General features: G+C 62.7%; 1 protein-coding gene across 2 annotated transcripts in view; it reads right to left on the reverse strand.

Annotated features, from left to right (window-relative positions):
• Positions 1–14,141, reverse strand: part of KCNH6 (potassium voltage-gated channel subfamily H member 6) — a 30,956-nt gene extending 16,815 nt beyond the window's left edge. The window contains exons 1-4 of one of the 2 annotated variants that reach the window (XM_032202778.1): positions 13,853–14,141; positions 10,753–10,983; positions 3,259–3,414; positions 633–742 (exon numbers count right to left, since the gene is read on the reverse strand). In XM_032202778.1, the coding sequence (XP_032058669.1) occupies positions 633–742; positions 3,259–3,414; positions 10,753–10,983; positions 13,853–13,928 (573 nt within the window). In that variant the 5' untranslated portion in view covers positions 13,929–14,141. The remainder of the gene's footprint in view (positions 1–632; positions 743–3,258; positions 3,415–10,752; positions 10,984–13,852) is intronic. The other variant, XM_032202779.1, reaches the window with a different exon arrangement.
• Positions 14,142–15,695: the final 1,554 nt, after the last annotated feature.

Genomic DNA, 15,695 nt, shown 5'->3' on the forward strand with positions numbered 1-15,695 from the left:
AAAGCCTCCTGCCCACAGCCCTGTGCCTCGAGCTGGAGGGTTTCAGCAAACAACACGCCTTTGCCCAGAGGTACCTCGAGCACTTCTGACAGCCAAGAAGACACTGAGAAGAGCAAGCTCTAAAGAGGTTCCTCCGGTACCTCCCCAATCTCATCAGATCGGCAGTGACAGCATCACCCTCCATCACGGTCTTTGCAGGAGGACTGAGAAGCCAGAGCTGCCTGGGCTGGTCCCGGCCAGGAAAACGGGGGGAAATGTGCCGTTTCGAGGTTTTTGCCTGCAAGCCCTGCCAGCTGTGCTCCCTGCTCACGCCACACCTTCTCCAGCTGCCACCAGCATCTCTGCGGAGGGGACATCTCCCCCAACCTCTGCCATCCCAAACAGCTCGCCCTACGGAGCCGGACCTTCCTCCCAGCTCGGCACAGCTCCCGCTCCCCCCGTGAGCCACGGCTGGCCCTGCGGAGCAGCACGGTCCCATGCCACCGAAGCAACGCCGCCGGGGCCGGAGCCCCCCAGCACCGGGTACGGCCCGAGCCACAGCAGCCGAGGGGGAGCGGGGATGGGGAGAGCGAGGAAGAGCGCTGGGTCCTGGCCTGAGGCACGGGCTCGTATCAGACAAAGGCTGCGGTTACCTTTCCATAGTCAATGGCTACTCCATCAAACTCACTGGTGGGCAGAGATTTCCGCTGGACTTTGAGTCGCCGCAGGGACGGGAGACTAAACTTCAACCGCCTACCTTGACCTTGTTAAAAAGAAAAACACAGACAAAACACAAGAGACACAGATGTAACCTAGCTGCACGGGATGGCCGCAGCGAGGCAGGTCGGGGCGGTGGCGGGGGAGCGGGCTGCGAAGGATTTCGGGTGGTTTTGGGGGACATGCGTGGGCCTTCCTCCTGCGGCGCTCACTAATCCCGCAGCAACGTGAGCTCAGGGCAGACCCTGAGCACGGCGGGGCTGCAGGAGACCCCGGCCACTGAGGATGCAAGACGGGAAAGGTGCGGAGCGTCTCTAAGCTGCTTAAAGCCACTTAGGGGATTTGGACCTGGAGGAAATCGAGCCTCTAAATCTCCTTGGTGGGACTCAGGGAAAAAAAAAAAAGAAAAAAGAAAAAAAAAAACACAAAAGCAACAAAAACAAAAACACAACGTGCAAAAAAATCCTACAAGTTAACAAATAGGAAAAGTACTTCCAGCCATTTTGTCCAGTGCTGGACCAAAGTGTTGGGGTTGCCCCTGGGGACAAGGGCACTGCCTCGCTGGAGCCCAGGACCAAGGTGAGAGCAGCTGGGGCTGCAAGGAGCAGCAGAAGAGGGTGAAGAAGGGAAGGGGTGGATGCAGAGAGGGACCAGCAGCAGCCACAGCAGGACCCGATGTCCCTGGTAGTGATGCCCAGCACAAAATCACTCGTCCTCCTCTGTGGCTGCTCCGCAGAGCAGACCATGACCCTCAGGACCAAATTCACGTCCCGGACCAAAACCTTCCCTGGGCAAACCCTGTCAGCAGGGCCAGGAGCTGGGCAAGGCTTGGACCAGCTTGGCTTCACCCTACATTAAAAACAAAGCAGCCTAAATCACCATTAGATGAGCCTCTGGCTGACTTTCCCTGCGTCTCATCCCTCCACTAGCGGCAATACCTCTTGGCAGAGGGACGCGGGATGCAAAATAAGCTCCAGAAAGGCACCGTCCTCTGGGAGAAAGCAGCATAGTGTGGAGCTGATGGGTTTTGGCACAATTCGCCTCCCCTCACTTAACCCCAAAGCACTGCCGAGCTGCTTGGTGCCAGAAAACCCACGCACAAGGGGCTGGTCCGGGCTGGCACCCGCCTCTCCCGACAAGGCTCCTTGGGGTGCGCAGGGAATCACTCGGTGCTGGCTCTGTTTGGGCACCTTCCGCAGCCAAACCCAGACCTCGGGGGATGTTCAACAGGACGGGAACGCGTCATATGTCGAGATGGACATATGAGAGCTAGGAGGCAACACCGGTGCTGGTATTTAGGACGTCCGCAGCAGTTCATGCACGGAGGCTAACTGCTCTTGTCGCGATGCACCAGAAATATAAACCTATAAACCTCGCCACTTCACAGGCATAGCAGGATATACACACACCCACTGCATAGCTCTGCTTGTCCCCTCTGCGTATGCTTGGCCCGAGGATGCACAAAACCCAAAACCACACACAGCATCCCCACCGGGACCTGCAGCCACGCACGCGAACCCCTTCGTGGCACTGGGGCTGTGTCCGTGCACCGAGCGTGACTGCATTAAAAACACGTTACACTACACAAAGGGCAGCGTCAAGGGGCCCCGTCAGTCCTCAGTGCAGCCCCAGCCCTGGCTGTGCTCCCAATCCCACTGTGCCACCCCCAGTGCCATGGGGGGACAGACCCAGGCTGCTCCCACAGCTTTAGCCTGGTCCCCAAATGTCCTGACGCAAGCCTCCCTGTAGCGCCCCGCACCCCAGGTAGTGTTTATAGGAAGATCTATGTAAGATTGTTCACCCGTTTAAAATACAGGTGGCTGGCACAGAGGACCCTATAGCAGGAGGGTATTTGGAAGCTCCACCTCTGCTTCCCATGGTCTGGTCCAACTTCGGTATCGTTTGGTACCCGCACCCCCTGCAGGGCCTCGCCAAGGCTCTCCCTTTGCTCCAGCCTCCCCCAAAAATTGCTATCGGATTTTCCACTGCCCCCCAAAAGCCCTGCAAAGCCCTGGGATGAGCCTGGGACTGTGGGAAACAGCCCAAAGCTGGAGCAAGTTCAGGGCCATCCCAATGCATCCCTCATGCGGTGACATCCCCGTGGCACAGCCCTGCTGTTGGTGACACCAAATATCCCCCAGCTGTCCCAAAACATCCGCACGTGGCTCCTGTCCCACACCAGAGCCCTCTGTCCCGACCAACGCAGTGCTGCCTGCCCGCAGCAGGGACCCGAGGGGCTGCCACAAACCCCTCCCAGCATGAAACATCGAAGGGCTGGCAGCAAAGCAGGTGAGATGCCCTCTCCTTAAATCTGTACCCTCCTGTGCCCGGGGTCCGTCCCCACCCTGTCCCAAGGTCCCCAACTGGATCAGGAGGTGCACAGCACACGACGTGCCTGGGGGTGCACACAAAGGGCCAAAAAAGCCCTTTTTCCACCCATTTTCTTTTCAAGTGGCTCAATTCCCCAACCCGTTGGAGCTGCGGCTTTGCAGAAACGCAGCCCCCGGAGGATGCAGCCCTGCCTCTCCCCCCGGTGTCCCCAGTGTCCCCAGTGCCACCCACCTGAGCGCCAGCTCTGCGACAGCCGCTGGTGCAGGCTCCGGCCGGCGCTCTTGGCGATGAGCTGCGCCAGGTCCTCGAAGTTGAGGATGAACATGATGACCACACCGTCCTCGTTCTTCACCGGCACCACGTCCACCAGGCACCGAAAACACGAGGCTGAGCGGAGAGATGGAGAGGTCAGGAGGGGACGCAGGGGGCTCTTCCCCGGCCCCCCCCCCCCCATGCCATAAAATGTTTTTAGCGAACCGTATTTTTTAAGGGATGCAATTTCCGAGGTGGATTTGGAGGGCCCCGCCACACCCCAGCTCCTGCAGACCGCATCCTGCCTTTATTTTTTATTCTTTTTTTTTTTTTTTTGTCCCAGACAGTCATTTATATTAATGTACTTTAGACTAGCAATTACGGCGTGGGTAATTAAGAACTCCGAAAATTTCCAGGTAGCAGTTCAACCTCATTAAGTGTGCTGCTTGCAATCAAGCCGCCGCTAATTGCCCTGCAGTCACCAACCAGTTTGGGGGGGACTCGTTTCGGCCTTCTCCCATCCCAGGTCCAGGCTGTGGGCGAGGGCAGCACCCTGGGGAAACTGAGGCACGGGGGGGACATAGGGGTGGGCGCAGTGACCTGGGAGCAGGGGGGCTGTAGGAAAGACCCCGGTGTGGTCATGGAGCATGGGGCCACGCAGATTTACCCGCTGGATGCACGACGACCCCACAGTCCTGCTTGAGCTGCGGGCAGGTGCCAGCCTGCAGCAGGGGATCCCCAAATTCCCTGCAGCCCTTTCCCCGATGGGGGGACGCAGAGGGCTTCCCACCACCCTTCATTCCCACGATAATCCTAAAAAAAGCCATTCCCAAGGGTGCAATCAGTGCGGAGCCCTTCCTTGAGCCGCCTCCTGTTGCTTTGGCACCGACCGCATCCCTGCTGCTGAAATCCCCCCGAAAATCCCCCCAAGCCTCCTAGAAGCGACAGGGCAGCGGGGAAGCACTGCAGAGGTACCTGCTGGGTGACAGGACAACCCCCTCATCACTTTGGGGCAATTTGGGCCATTTCAACAAGCACCAGCCCCTGCAAAACCACCCAAACCTTCCCTCCGTCCCTGGCCACGGTGATTAAAGGGGCTGGCGCCCTGCGAGCGGGGGATTAGCGGGGCCGGCAGCGCGGGGATGCGCGGCCACGCTCGGGGCCCGTCGGCCTTTCTGCGTGTAATTTTAAAGAGCTCAGGGCCTCTCGTAATCAGGAGCAGATGGCCGGCATCGGGCAACTTCCAAATCTGCCCTGACGTCAGTGGCGCACACACACACACATGCACAAGAAGGGGAAAGAAATGGATAGGGTGAAATCCGTTTAAAGGGCCCGGCCGCCGGGATTATTCCTTTCCTTTCTTGATTTCATCGTTGTTCACCACACGGAGGGGAAATCCACTTAAAAGCAGGAGGTGGGGAGGAGGCGGTCGAGGGAGGGGGGGATTTTCAGCAGATAAAGTCATCTGGAAGGGACGCACGGGCACGCCGCGCCGACCCGCGTGCCGTGATACTGGGCATGGAGAGAAATGAACCCTTTTCTCCACCTTTTGTAGGTATTTCTGTAGGGTCTGAGAGGCGAGCGGGTGTCCTTAGGTGGTGGCACGGGCACGGAGGATGCGGTGCCAGCCCTGGGATGCTGCAGCTCTGCTGGCACATGCGTGTGAGTGGTAGGGTTGGCTGCGGGATGCTTTCTCCTCTGCTATAAAATTTTGTTATTATTATTGTTATTGTTATTGTTATTGTTATTATTATTATTATTATTATTATTATTATTATTATTATTATTATTATTATTATACCCCTGCAGGTTATTTTGAAGCATCCCCAACTTCCACAGGACCAGAGAACTGGCAGGTTGGCGTGGCAGCCGTCAGCTCTGTGCTTTCCCATGCAAGGGCATCCCGATCCAGATGGCCTGATCCTGGCTCACGTGCTCTGCCCTGCTGCACGCTTCCCTTTCACGGCTTCATTTTTTTTTTCCTTCCTAAGCTCCTCCGCGGTGCTGGGAGCCTCTGAGCCACCGCACACCTTGTGGGCGCTGGATCCTAGCAGGGCCTGCATGCACCCGAAGGGTTAATCCCAGGCTGATGTCAAACAGCTGAAAATTGGGGACGTGAGGAGCAGCTGGGGCTCGGGTTGGGGCTGGGAAGCAGCTGGCACCTGCTGTGATCCCACAAATCCGGCTGCTGCTCCGATACCCCCCTCTGGTCCCCGGGGAATTGCCCTGGCTGGGGCAGGATCCGTCCTGTGTGCAGGGAGCTGTCTTGGACCCGTGCATTAGATGGGAGGACATCGGGGATGGAGAGGATGGCTCAGCACCTTCCCTCGAGACGCAGCCAAATCCTCAAAGATTTGGGGTTTGGGGCAGCGGGGTGTGGGGTACCCGGGCACCCCGGGGCTGCTGCGGTGCCCGGTGCGGGTGGGCTGAGCCCCCAGCCCTGCGCTGCCGTCCTTGTTCCTCGATCGCCTGTCCCCATCCATCTGCCCGTCTCTTCCCTTCAGCTGTTCAGCTAATCTGTCTCCATCCGTCTAATTTTATCTAGCCGCCAAATGATCTCCTGGAGGAGTCCTGGGGGCATTCGCAACCTCTCTGCGCTTCGCCCCCGCCCGTGGGGCTGCCCACAAAAAGGGGTGGAGGGGGGGGGACACGGCACAGGAACGGGACCGAGTGGCTCCCGGTGGGCTGGGGCAGGGAGTGGTGGCCTTGGGGACTGTGCTGGAATTTCTTTTCCCTTCCCCAGCGCAGGCTTTTGGCATCTTCCCTCCTGCCTGGCAGCCGAGCGGTCCCTGGGGTGTCAGCGAGGGCTCTCCTGGAAAATGGGGGGTGAACCAGCACCGGGGGGTGTCCCCGCACCGAGCTGGCTGTTGGCAATGATGGTGCTGCTTTGGGGAGTCCCACACTCATCCTCCAAGATTTGATGGGTCTGCACAGGCTGGAAAACAGCTCGTTCCCCAAACCCCGGGCTGGGTTCATCCTCCCGTCACCCAGCATCTCCCCAGAGCCAAGAGGTCGGAGGCTTTGTGCTTTCTGACCCATCTCATCTCCTGACCTTGATGAAAGCGAGCACTTAATAACATTAAAAATGTCATCGTGGGGCCCCTCCCTCCCCGGCCCTCTTATCCTCTGCAGCCACGAGCGGTGACTGTTTGCCCGTATCATCGGCATTAAACTAATCAACGGGACACGGGGGTTTCCGGGAGCCGGACACAAAACTGTATTGTTATGAATATTAAAAAAGCAAGCTATTAATCTGCCCTGGGAGCTCTTACCCAGTCCTTCCCTCCCCCGGCCGGCAGATTTAATCTGCAGGGTCTCATGGCAGAGTGGCTAAATCTATAGTGGCATTATATAACGGAGAGGAGGAAAAAGGGTGGGAAGGGCACGGAGGGGACGGGGCCATCTTGCGCCCCTGAGACGTGCACAGGGCTGAGCCTTGCTCCCATCTGGGGAGAAATCAGCACTAGGGCCCTGGTGGAAACTTCAAAGAGCTGTGCAGATTGCTCCGAGACCCTAAATCAAGCCGTCGAGGCGGGGTGGAAAATGCTGGGAGGCTGAGCTCTTGGGATGTGGGTGTCCCATAGGGTCTGTCTGCTGGGGGGTGGCTATGGGTGTCCCCCTGGCCCCATGTGCACCAGGAGGATGGTGCTGGGGATGCCTGTTCCTACCCTACTGAAACTGGCTGTGACATGGGACCAGCAAAAATACTGCATGGGGCAAGCCCCTACAACCCAAACGACCTCATTAAGGGAGGTGGGACGATGCAGCACACCGGGGATTTCTGCTCATGGGCTGGGGACGACAGGAGGGGAAGGAGCAGGAGCACGGAGCAGCTGGGGGCACTGGGGAGCTGCCAGCACGAGGTGGCCGTGAGGATCCCACCCAGCCTGGTGGGGCGTTTTGGGGTGCGGGTGGCCCTTCCCTCACTAAATCCCTGCTGGCCACAGGAATTAGTCCAGCTTAGCACGGGGCTGTGCAGCCAAAGCTGCAGTGCCGACATCTCCCGGGGCTGTCCAGGCACCCCGAGGGCTCCGTCCTGGTGCCACACGGTGCCACCTCCCACCGGGGACACCGCAGTCAGTGAGGGTTGGGGGGGATTAGGGATTAGAGAATCGGTGCCAGGGCAGGGGTGTCAGGAAAACCCTCCATGGAAAGCACCCCCGGGGTGCTGGGGATGCTCTGGGCCTGTCTCTCCATTCCTGGGATGTCTCGTCCAGGCGCACAGCCCCCAGGGAGCTGCAGAGGGTGCAGATGTGTCCCTTCCAGCCCCGTCCCCTGATCATGCTGTCCCCAGGGCAGAGCCGGAGGCGCAGCACGGCCGTGCCAAGGAGGACGGCCACGGCCCCGCAGTGCCAGACCCCCAGCAGCGGAGTGTTTGTCATTGCGAGCCGGGGATGTTTACAAGTCCCCATCTGGAGTCGGGCGGCGGTGGCTGTCCCCTTCCCGAGGTCAGGGCTCAGCTCTGCCAAGCCTGACCCTTAAAGAAACACGGGGCGAGCTGCCCTGGCTCGGCGCAAAAGCCGCAAGTTTTTGGAAAAGCCGACGGATCGAGCTGGGGTTGGGCTCTGTCAGCCTGCCGTGCCTCCCTGCTGTCCCCTGCCACCCACGAGGTCCCCTGGGTCCTGCCTGCTCCTCACCACGGGCAGCACGCTGCACGTTGCCATCTGTATGGTTGTGAGGAGTAAATGTGGCCGGATCCGTCCCCGTCTGCCTTTCTCGTGGGCTTCTGGCAGCAGCTGATGGAGAGAAGCCCGCGGCTGTGCTGCAAACGTGCCCCAGATGGGGAAGGAGGGGACACGGTGCCGGAGGGGACACCCCGCAGCCACCAGCCCCATGGGGAGCTGTGGGGGACATCGATGGCTCTGCAACCTCCCGAGCCCCTGGGGAAATCCCAGCCCATGGCACGGCGCGAGGCATCTGCGGGGCTCACCCCTGCCCCTAACTTTTGGGGGGACAAAACTCAGGCTCTGGACACTGTCCCCAGGGGGTGACAGGGATGGGGACAGAGGGGCTGCCGGCAGGTGGCTGTCCCTCCAGCTGTCTCGTCCGCACGTCTCCCCGTGCTGTCTCGCAGCCATCACATCCACGCAGATTTAGAGCCCAGCGCTCGGTGCCAGCTGCCGCCGCGCCGCCTGTGCCAGCGCCACCGTGCCCAGCACCTGCGGCCACCGGCACCGCTCGGGGGGGGGGCTCTGGGGGCTCTCACCGGCCACCTTTGGGGGACCCCAGCCCCTCATTGATGTGGGGCTGATCCCGGCCTCGGGCAGGTCCAGCTCAGCAGCGTCTTGCGAGGAAATCTTTTATAATCAGCTGCACGCTAACGCCAGCATGGGTGTGATGTCCCCAGGGACGTGCTGGCCCCAAAGCAACAACCCCCATGGGAACCTGCCTGGACGTGGGCACAGCCACCCGCCCTGACACCCATGGGTGCCCTGGACACCCTGTCCCCCCTCATCCCCTCCGTTCATCCCCCTGTAACCTTGCTGGGGGGCTCGGGCAGGCAGGTTTTGGGGGGAGAACATCAGCTCCGGCAAACCACAAAAGCCAGGAAAGAACCAGGCGAGCTGCAGAGCCGGGAGTACCGCAGTAATAAACAGCAGGTCGAGCCTGGAGATTGGAGCCGCTGCGATGAAAAGGAGGACGGGCGGGTTCGGAGCCTCCGCGGTCTAATTAAGCAGCAGCTCCCCGTAATGCGAGGGCCTTTTCTTCGCCGATAAGGCCCATTTATAATGGGCTGAGCGATCGCAGGCTGAGTGCTGGGGGGAGACAATTGGCGAGCGTGTTGCTGGTGGGGCTGGGGTTTAAAAATAGCCACGAAGGGCTTTCTTCTAGGCTTTGTTGTGTGTGTGCGTGTGTTTTTTTTTTTTTTTACCCCTTTTTTTTTTTTAATAAAAAAGAGAAGAAAGCAGCTCGGAGCGTTTCCGTGGCCTGGAGGTAGAGCAGGGCTCTGCGGAGAGTGGCGAGCATCCCACGAGCTGTCGGGAGCTCTTCAAGCAGGGGAGGACGGGGCTGGATCCTGCTGCCAGCGGGGACCAAGCGGTCCCTGGGGCACCAAGATCCCAAACGGCCCTTGGGAAGCCGCCACCTCCAGGTCCCCGTGACCATGGGGGCCAGGATTGCCCCCAGTTTTTCAGCAATGGGTTCTGGGGGCTGCTTCCTCTCCCTGCTCATCCTGTGCCACCATCCCCATCCCGGGGAGGGGACGCGGAGCCGCACGCCCTGTCCTTGCCACGGCCACACGCTGCAGGGAGCAGGGGGACGGCGTGTGCCCGCTCCTCCTCGTGCCTTCCCAGCCACGCTGGGCTCCGGCCAGACCCCTTCAACCCATGGTGGCTCGGGGGGGGGGGACACACAGCCCCACCTGGATGCCAGCCCAGGAGATAGGGGCTGGGAGGGAGGCCAGGACACCCGGGTCCCTGCCCGGGAGATAGGGTGCGGGCCGGGAGCCAAGGCTCCTGCCTCCATGTTCCCTTCCCGGTTGTTTCTCCTCCATCCCGGCACGCTCGGAGCTGCCAGCAGCGAGGTGCAGCCCCTTTCTCAAGCCCAGCCCCCAGCAATATAATCTGAAGCGATGGGAAGGCGCCGCAGGTTGAAAAAAAAAAAAAAAGGAAATACTTAATGTTTTCTACCTCTAGCGAGCGCCTGATCTCCTGAATTCCCCCCACTTCTGCCAGTCCCGGCCAACGCCGCTTGGCAGCATCGAGCACTAAATATTTATTTAACTTCCTGCAGTATTAGAACTAATCACTAGTATTTTCCATCAAAGCTTCATTTTCATCTTAGTGTAATTCCATCTGTGCGCACGCAGCCACATCCTGCTGGCCGGAGGGGCGGCTCCGATGCCGTACCAGCCGGCTTTGGGGTGAGGGGTGGCAGAATCACCCCACACGGGGCCGCAGTCCCACCCCATCTCCTCTGTGGGCACCCCATGGGATCCTCGTTCATGCCATAGGGATGCTGCGAGTGGTCCCATGGCTCTGAGCTGTCACCGAGGGCTTGCAAACCCCATTCCCAAATATTCCGGCAGCTCCTTTCTGTTGCTCGAGGTGCCACCACCACAGCCCAAATTCTGGCCGAGCTGGGTCCATCCAGCTGGGACCCGTTGTGGGGTCACCCTGCTCCCACCTCCCGTGGCAAAGCCCTGGTCCCGGGTGCAATCCCAAAGCCCCGGTGCCATCAGACTCCCTTTGCCACCCAGCCCCAGCTTCAAAGAGCTGAAAGAAGACGAGAAGCTGGGGGTGCCCCATCCCTGCAGGTGCCCAAGGCCAAGCTGGACGGTGCTTTGGGCAACCAAAAGGCTGGTGAGAAGGGTCCCTGCCCATGGCAGGGGGTGGAATAGGACGAGCTTTAGGGTCCCTCCCACCCCACCCTGTGCTGTGCTTCATCTCAAGCCCAGACGGGTGACACCACCACGACCACGGTCCCCACCTAGGGACACCGGTTCACCCCGCACGTGCCGAAAGCATCTCTTACTGTCTTTGCGGTAGTAGAGGATCTCCAGCTTGCACTCCTCGGAGCCGAGCAGCGCCTGCGTGAGCTGCGCGATGGAGCTCTTGGTGGTGTCGGGGCCGGTGAGGAAGTCGCAGGTGCAGGGCCGCTGCATCACCTCCACCCGCGAGTAGCCGAACATCTCGCAGAAGCCGTCGTTGCAGTAGATGATGGCGCAGTTCTCCATCTGGGCGTTGGCGATGAGGAACTTGCGGTCTGCGGGGACGCAGCAGAGCGCGGGGCTTAGGGGGACGTGGGGACACGCGGGGGGCCCGGCTGGATGGGGGGTGCTGGGGCTTTTTGGTGCCACCCGCTGTAGGGCACCCCGGGCTTGTGCAGGGCTGGGCTCCCCAGTGCCACCAGTGAGAGGTGCTTAGGACGATTGCTGGCACCAGCCCACACCACTCTGGGTGCTGCCCTGATCTTCAGAGAGAGAAAATCCCCCTAATTTCCTCCAAATCGGTGGCTGTGGGGACCCCCGAACAAGGGTCCCTGCTAAAATGCCACCGCAGAGCCCTGAGCCACCTCTCCCTGCTAACGCACGAGGACTCGCTGCTGTCTAAAACATGGGCAATCTGTCCCCAGCAGCCATGGGGAAGAGCAGCAGAGCCTCTCTCAGCCCAGGAGCTCATCGGGGACCCGAGATATCTCAGACACTTCCCACCCTTGCTCAGATTTGACTCAAGTCAGGCAAGAGGTAAGAGGAGGCGTGAGCTCGGCTTCTGCGGGAAGCCAGGCTGAAACCTGCCGCACTAATGATCCTCCGAATGTTTTATGGGATAATTGTGCCTTCGGGCTGGAGCTGAAACGCAGACCCCGCTGCGCTGCGTGGCCCACGTGCTCGAGAAGGCCGGGGCTCAGGTGGAGGAAGGGGGAAACTGAGGCAGGGAGCGGCACATCCGCATCGCTGGGCTGGGGCCAAGCTGGTGTCACGCTGTGGTGACTCGCAGCGCCGCCGAGCCTGGGGTGTCCAGCCTGGATGGAGCCCCTTCACCCCTTTTTCTGGGGGAGACCCAGCCTCAAGCTTTGATTTTTCATTTTTTGTTTTTGGTTTTTTTTTGCTTTTCCACAAGATCGGGGGGTGCTGAGCACCAGGAGAGGCTTTGCTGGGCTGTGGCAGCGGGGTCTATGTGCACTGATGGAAAAGGCTGCGTCCCCCCCTGCGGCACTCCCCCAGCCTTTGGCATCCTCCCGGGCTGGAGCCGGAGGCAGGTCAGAGCAGAGGGTCCCTTTGGAGGCTGCCTCCCGGCCCAGACCCCAATTAATCTCCCGGATTACCCAGGAATGGCATCTGCAGCGTGCGCGCGCTCCAGAGCCCCGCTGCTCTCCCGAGCCGAGCGCCGGCTTCACTCCAACGCGGAGAAACCTCGGCACGGCTGTGGCACCGGGACCTGGCGGGGTGGGGGCCCCCTCCCAGCACATCGGGGCTCCCCTTAATGTCACCTCTGGAGTCCCTGGGGGAGCGGGGATGCCGGCTCCGTGGTCTCCTGCGTCAGCCCTCGGTGGCCCCTCGTGGGGGGCTCCCACCCTCGGGGTTTTCACCGCAAAGAGCGCAAAACCCACATCCAGGCGTTCCCAAGTTGCCTCCCCTGCCCCATCCCGCTCTGCCCCAATCGCTCTGGCAGCACAGGGAAGGGATCCCCCCAAACCCTGCGCACCACCCGCGATAAACATCTCCCATGCAGTGCCAGCCCCGTGGGCCGGATCGGGGCCGTGCTGGCGCAGGACAGAATTGATGGCGCTGGCAGCGCGCCGCACCGAGCACAGGGATATGCCCAAGGCCAGCGTGGGGACAAGCTGGGGAGCCAGCTCTCCTTGAGGGTGTTTTTGCCCCAAAATTTGCTTTCTGCCCTGCTCACACCTGCAGGTTTGCCCTTGCCCTTGTGCTCGCCTGGGAGGGTGCCCCGGGCTCTCCAGCTCTGGGTGCTGCAGCACCCATGAGGGCTGCGGGGTAGGGTGAGGGCACCCACAAACAAAGGAGGGTGAAGTGCCCCAGGGGGGGCTCATTTCGGTCTCCCCCAACACCTGTTACACTCTGAGCTGCCCCAGGGGAATATTTTGGAGTGTGGCTGGCAGCGCGCAGGCAGGGAGCCCGCGGGGCCGAGGGGGCCTGGCTGCCTCCCCGCTGGCACGCCTCGCCGCCTGCCCCCGCTGCCCCCCAGCCGCCGCGTCCCAGCGGGGGCTGATAGGATCCAGGGACAGTTTTTCTCGCTTCCCGTCCCCGGGGTCACGTCACTCACTGCCACAGCAGATCCCGCAGGGACGGTCGCCCAGCCGGAAAACTCCGACACCAGGGACAAAGCGCAGGGAGATGGGGTGCTGACGGAGGGGGTGCACGGCCCCAGCACCCCACCGCAGAGACCCAAATATAACTTGGGCGGGGGGGGGGGGAATCCCGCTCCCCTCCCCTTGTCCCCAGCCCCATAGGGACAAAGCGGCCCCATCGGGGTGCCTGGACAAGGTGAGCGCAGCCCCCCGCTGCCTCCCCCCCCCGGCCGTGGCCCCCGACCGACGGCGTGCAAACCCCCGAGCTCCCCGAGGCGCCCGAACTCTTTGCTATATTTGACACGAAAAGCAGCCCAAAAAAATTCATATAAAGGGATTACTCGGAGCAACAGCAAATGGCAACATTTCACCAGGGACGGCTGCCTCGGAGCAGCGCGGAGTTGAAGGCAAACAAGCAGCGAGCCCGTCTGTGCCGCCGGACACCCGGCTGCCGGCCGGGCCCCCTCCCCGCCACCCCCGGGACCCCCTCCCAGCCCGGGGGGGGGGCGCGGGGGTCCCCGGTGTCCCCCTCCCCCGGCACCGCTCGTCCCCTGGTGTCGCCCTGTCTATAAATACCCGCGGGGACAGTGCCTGGCTGTCGCCCACCCCTCCGCCCCCCCCCCTCCCCGGGGGGGTCACGGAGGAGCCTTTATTTCCCCGGGGGACACCCTGCCGGTGGCCTCCCTCCTGTCCCCCCCTCTGCTCCTCGCCGCGCCCCGAAGTTTGGGGGCCGCGGGGGGGGGGGGGACGGGGACCGGTACCGGGAGCGGGAGCGGGGAGCGGGGCGGGGTGGGAGGTTTGGGGGGGTTACGGTACTCACTTTGCCCTTCAAATTTGCGGATGATGGTGTCCAGGTAGGTGTTTTGGGGGGCCACATGGCCCCTGCGCACCGGCATCTCCCCGCCGCCCGGTGCGCCCTGGGCGCAGCGCAACTTCCCACGGGGGCGGCGGGGAGCTCGGCCCGGCCCGGAGCGGCTCGGTTGGGCACGGCACGGCCCGGCACGGCACGGCACGGCCCCGCTCCGCCTCACCCCAGGGCTGGCCGAGCTCTGGAGCCGAGCCGGCCCGGGGCTCCCGTGCTCCCGGCGGCCGGAAGGGGGAACCCCACCGCCCGCCCTGCCGCGCCCGGCCCCGGGCGGGGGCGGCCGGGGAGGATGAGGATGGAGGGGAGGAGGAGGAGGAGGAGGAGGAGGAGGAGGGGGGTGGGAGGTGGAGGGGGTGGATGTGTGTGTGTGTGTGTGTGTGTGTGTGTGGAGGAAGGGGGGAGGCTCCGCTGGAAAGGGGGAGAAAAGAAAAGAATAAAATTCGAAGAGTAGAAATCCCCAAAGTGCTTAGTCACCGCTGTCCCGGCCCGCCGGGAGGTTCCCGGGTGGCTGTCGACAGCACCAGAGGGAAGGTGGGGAGCTGCTCCCCCCCCCGGCCCCCCTTGGGCCCCCCACGGTGCCCCCCGGTGCCCCCCGGTGCCCCCGGCACAGCGCTTGCCGGCGGCGGCCCCGCAGCCCCGGTGGGCTCCGGGATGGAGTGCTGGGGTGGGGGGAGCGGGGGGGTGCTGGGGTGCTGGAGGTGGGGTCCTCGGGGTGCTGGGGTGCAGGAGGAGGGTCCCTGGGGTGCTGGAGGGGGTGGAAGTGGGGTCTTTGGGGTGCTGGAGGGTGTTGGATGTGAGGTCCTTGGGGTGCTGGAGGTGGGGTGCGGGGGCTGCTGGGGATGCTGGAGGTGGGGTCCTTGGAGGGGTGCAGGGTGCTGGGTGCCAAATCCTCGGGGTGCTGGGGCAGGGGGATGCTGGGGGGTGCTGGAGGTGAGGTCCTTGGGGTGCTGGGAAAGGGATGGTGGGGATGGAGTCCTTGGGGTGATGGGACAGGGGGGGCCTGGAGGGTGCTGGACGTGGGGTTCTTGGGGTGCTGAGGCAGGGGGGCGCTGGGTGATTGGGGTGTTGGAATAGGGTGTGCTGGAGGTGGGGGGGTTGGTGGGAGTGTGGGTGCTGGGTGCTGGGAGTGCTGAGGCACGGGACTGGTGGAGGAGGAGGTGCTGGGGGGGGCTGGGGGCTGGGGAGGGTGCAGGAGGTGGTGATGGGGTGCAGGGGGCGGCGGGGGGGGTGATGGTGGGCGCTGGAGTGCTGGGGGTGGTGGAGGAGGGGATGCAGGGGGTGGAGGGGGGGGCGCAGGGGCAGAGGAGGAGTTGTAGGGCTGCAAGGGTGCGGGGGCAGAGCCGGGGGGGGGGCGAGAAGTGTGGGGTGCAAGGGGGGGGCTTTGGGGTGCCCGAAAAAAGGGGAGAGGGAGCTGGAGAGCTGGGGGGGGGAGTGGTGGGACGTGGGGTGCAGGGAGGCAGGGGGATGGAGGCAAGGCTGGGGGTGCAGGGAAGGTGTCGGGGGGTTCCCGAGGGATCCCAGGAGGGGGGGTCCGGGGGGTTCCTGGGGCGGGCGGGGCCCCGCGCCCGGCGCTGTCCACCCGCGCGGTGCTGAAGGGCCGGGCTCGGGGGGGGGCTCGGCACTGGGGAGGCACCTTTGGGGCCTGGGGGGCACGGGGGACACGGGGACTCCATGGGACGTGGAGGGTCCAAGGGGGGCGAGGGGCTTTGGGGTCACGCTTGGGCTCCGGGTCATCCGGCCCCATGGGGCTGGGGGGCCGGGGGGGCGGGACAAGGTGGGCTGGGGGGCTCAGGCTGCC

Source organism: Aythya fuligula, chromosome 24 (genome assembly GCF_009819795.1).
Source record: "Aythya fuligula isolate bAytFul2 chromosome 24, bAytFul2.pri, whole genome shotgun sequence".
Taxonomy (NCBI): Eukaryota; Metazoa; Chordata; class Aves; order Anseriformes; family Anatidae; genus Aythya; species Aythya fuligula.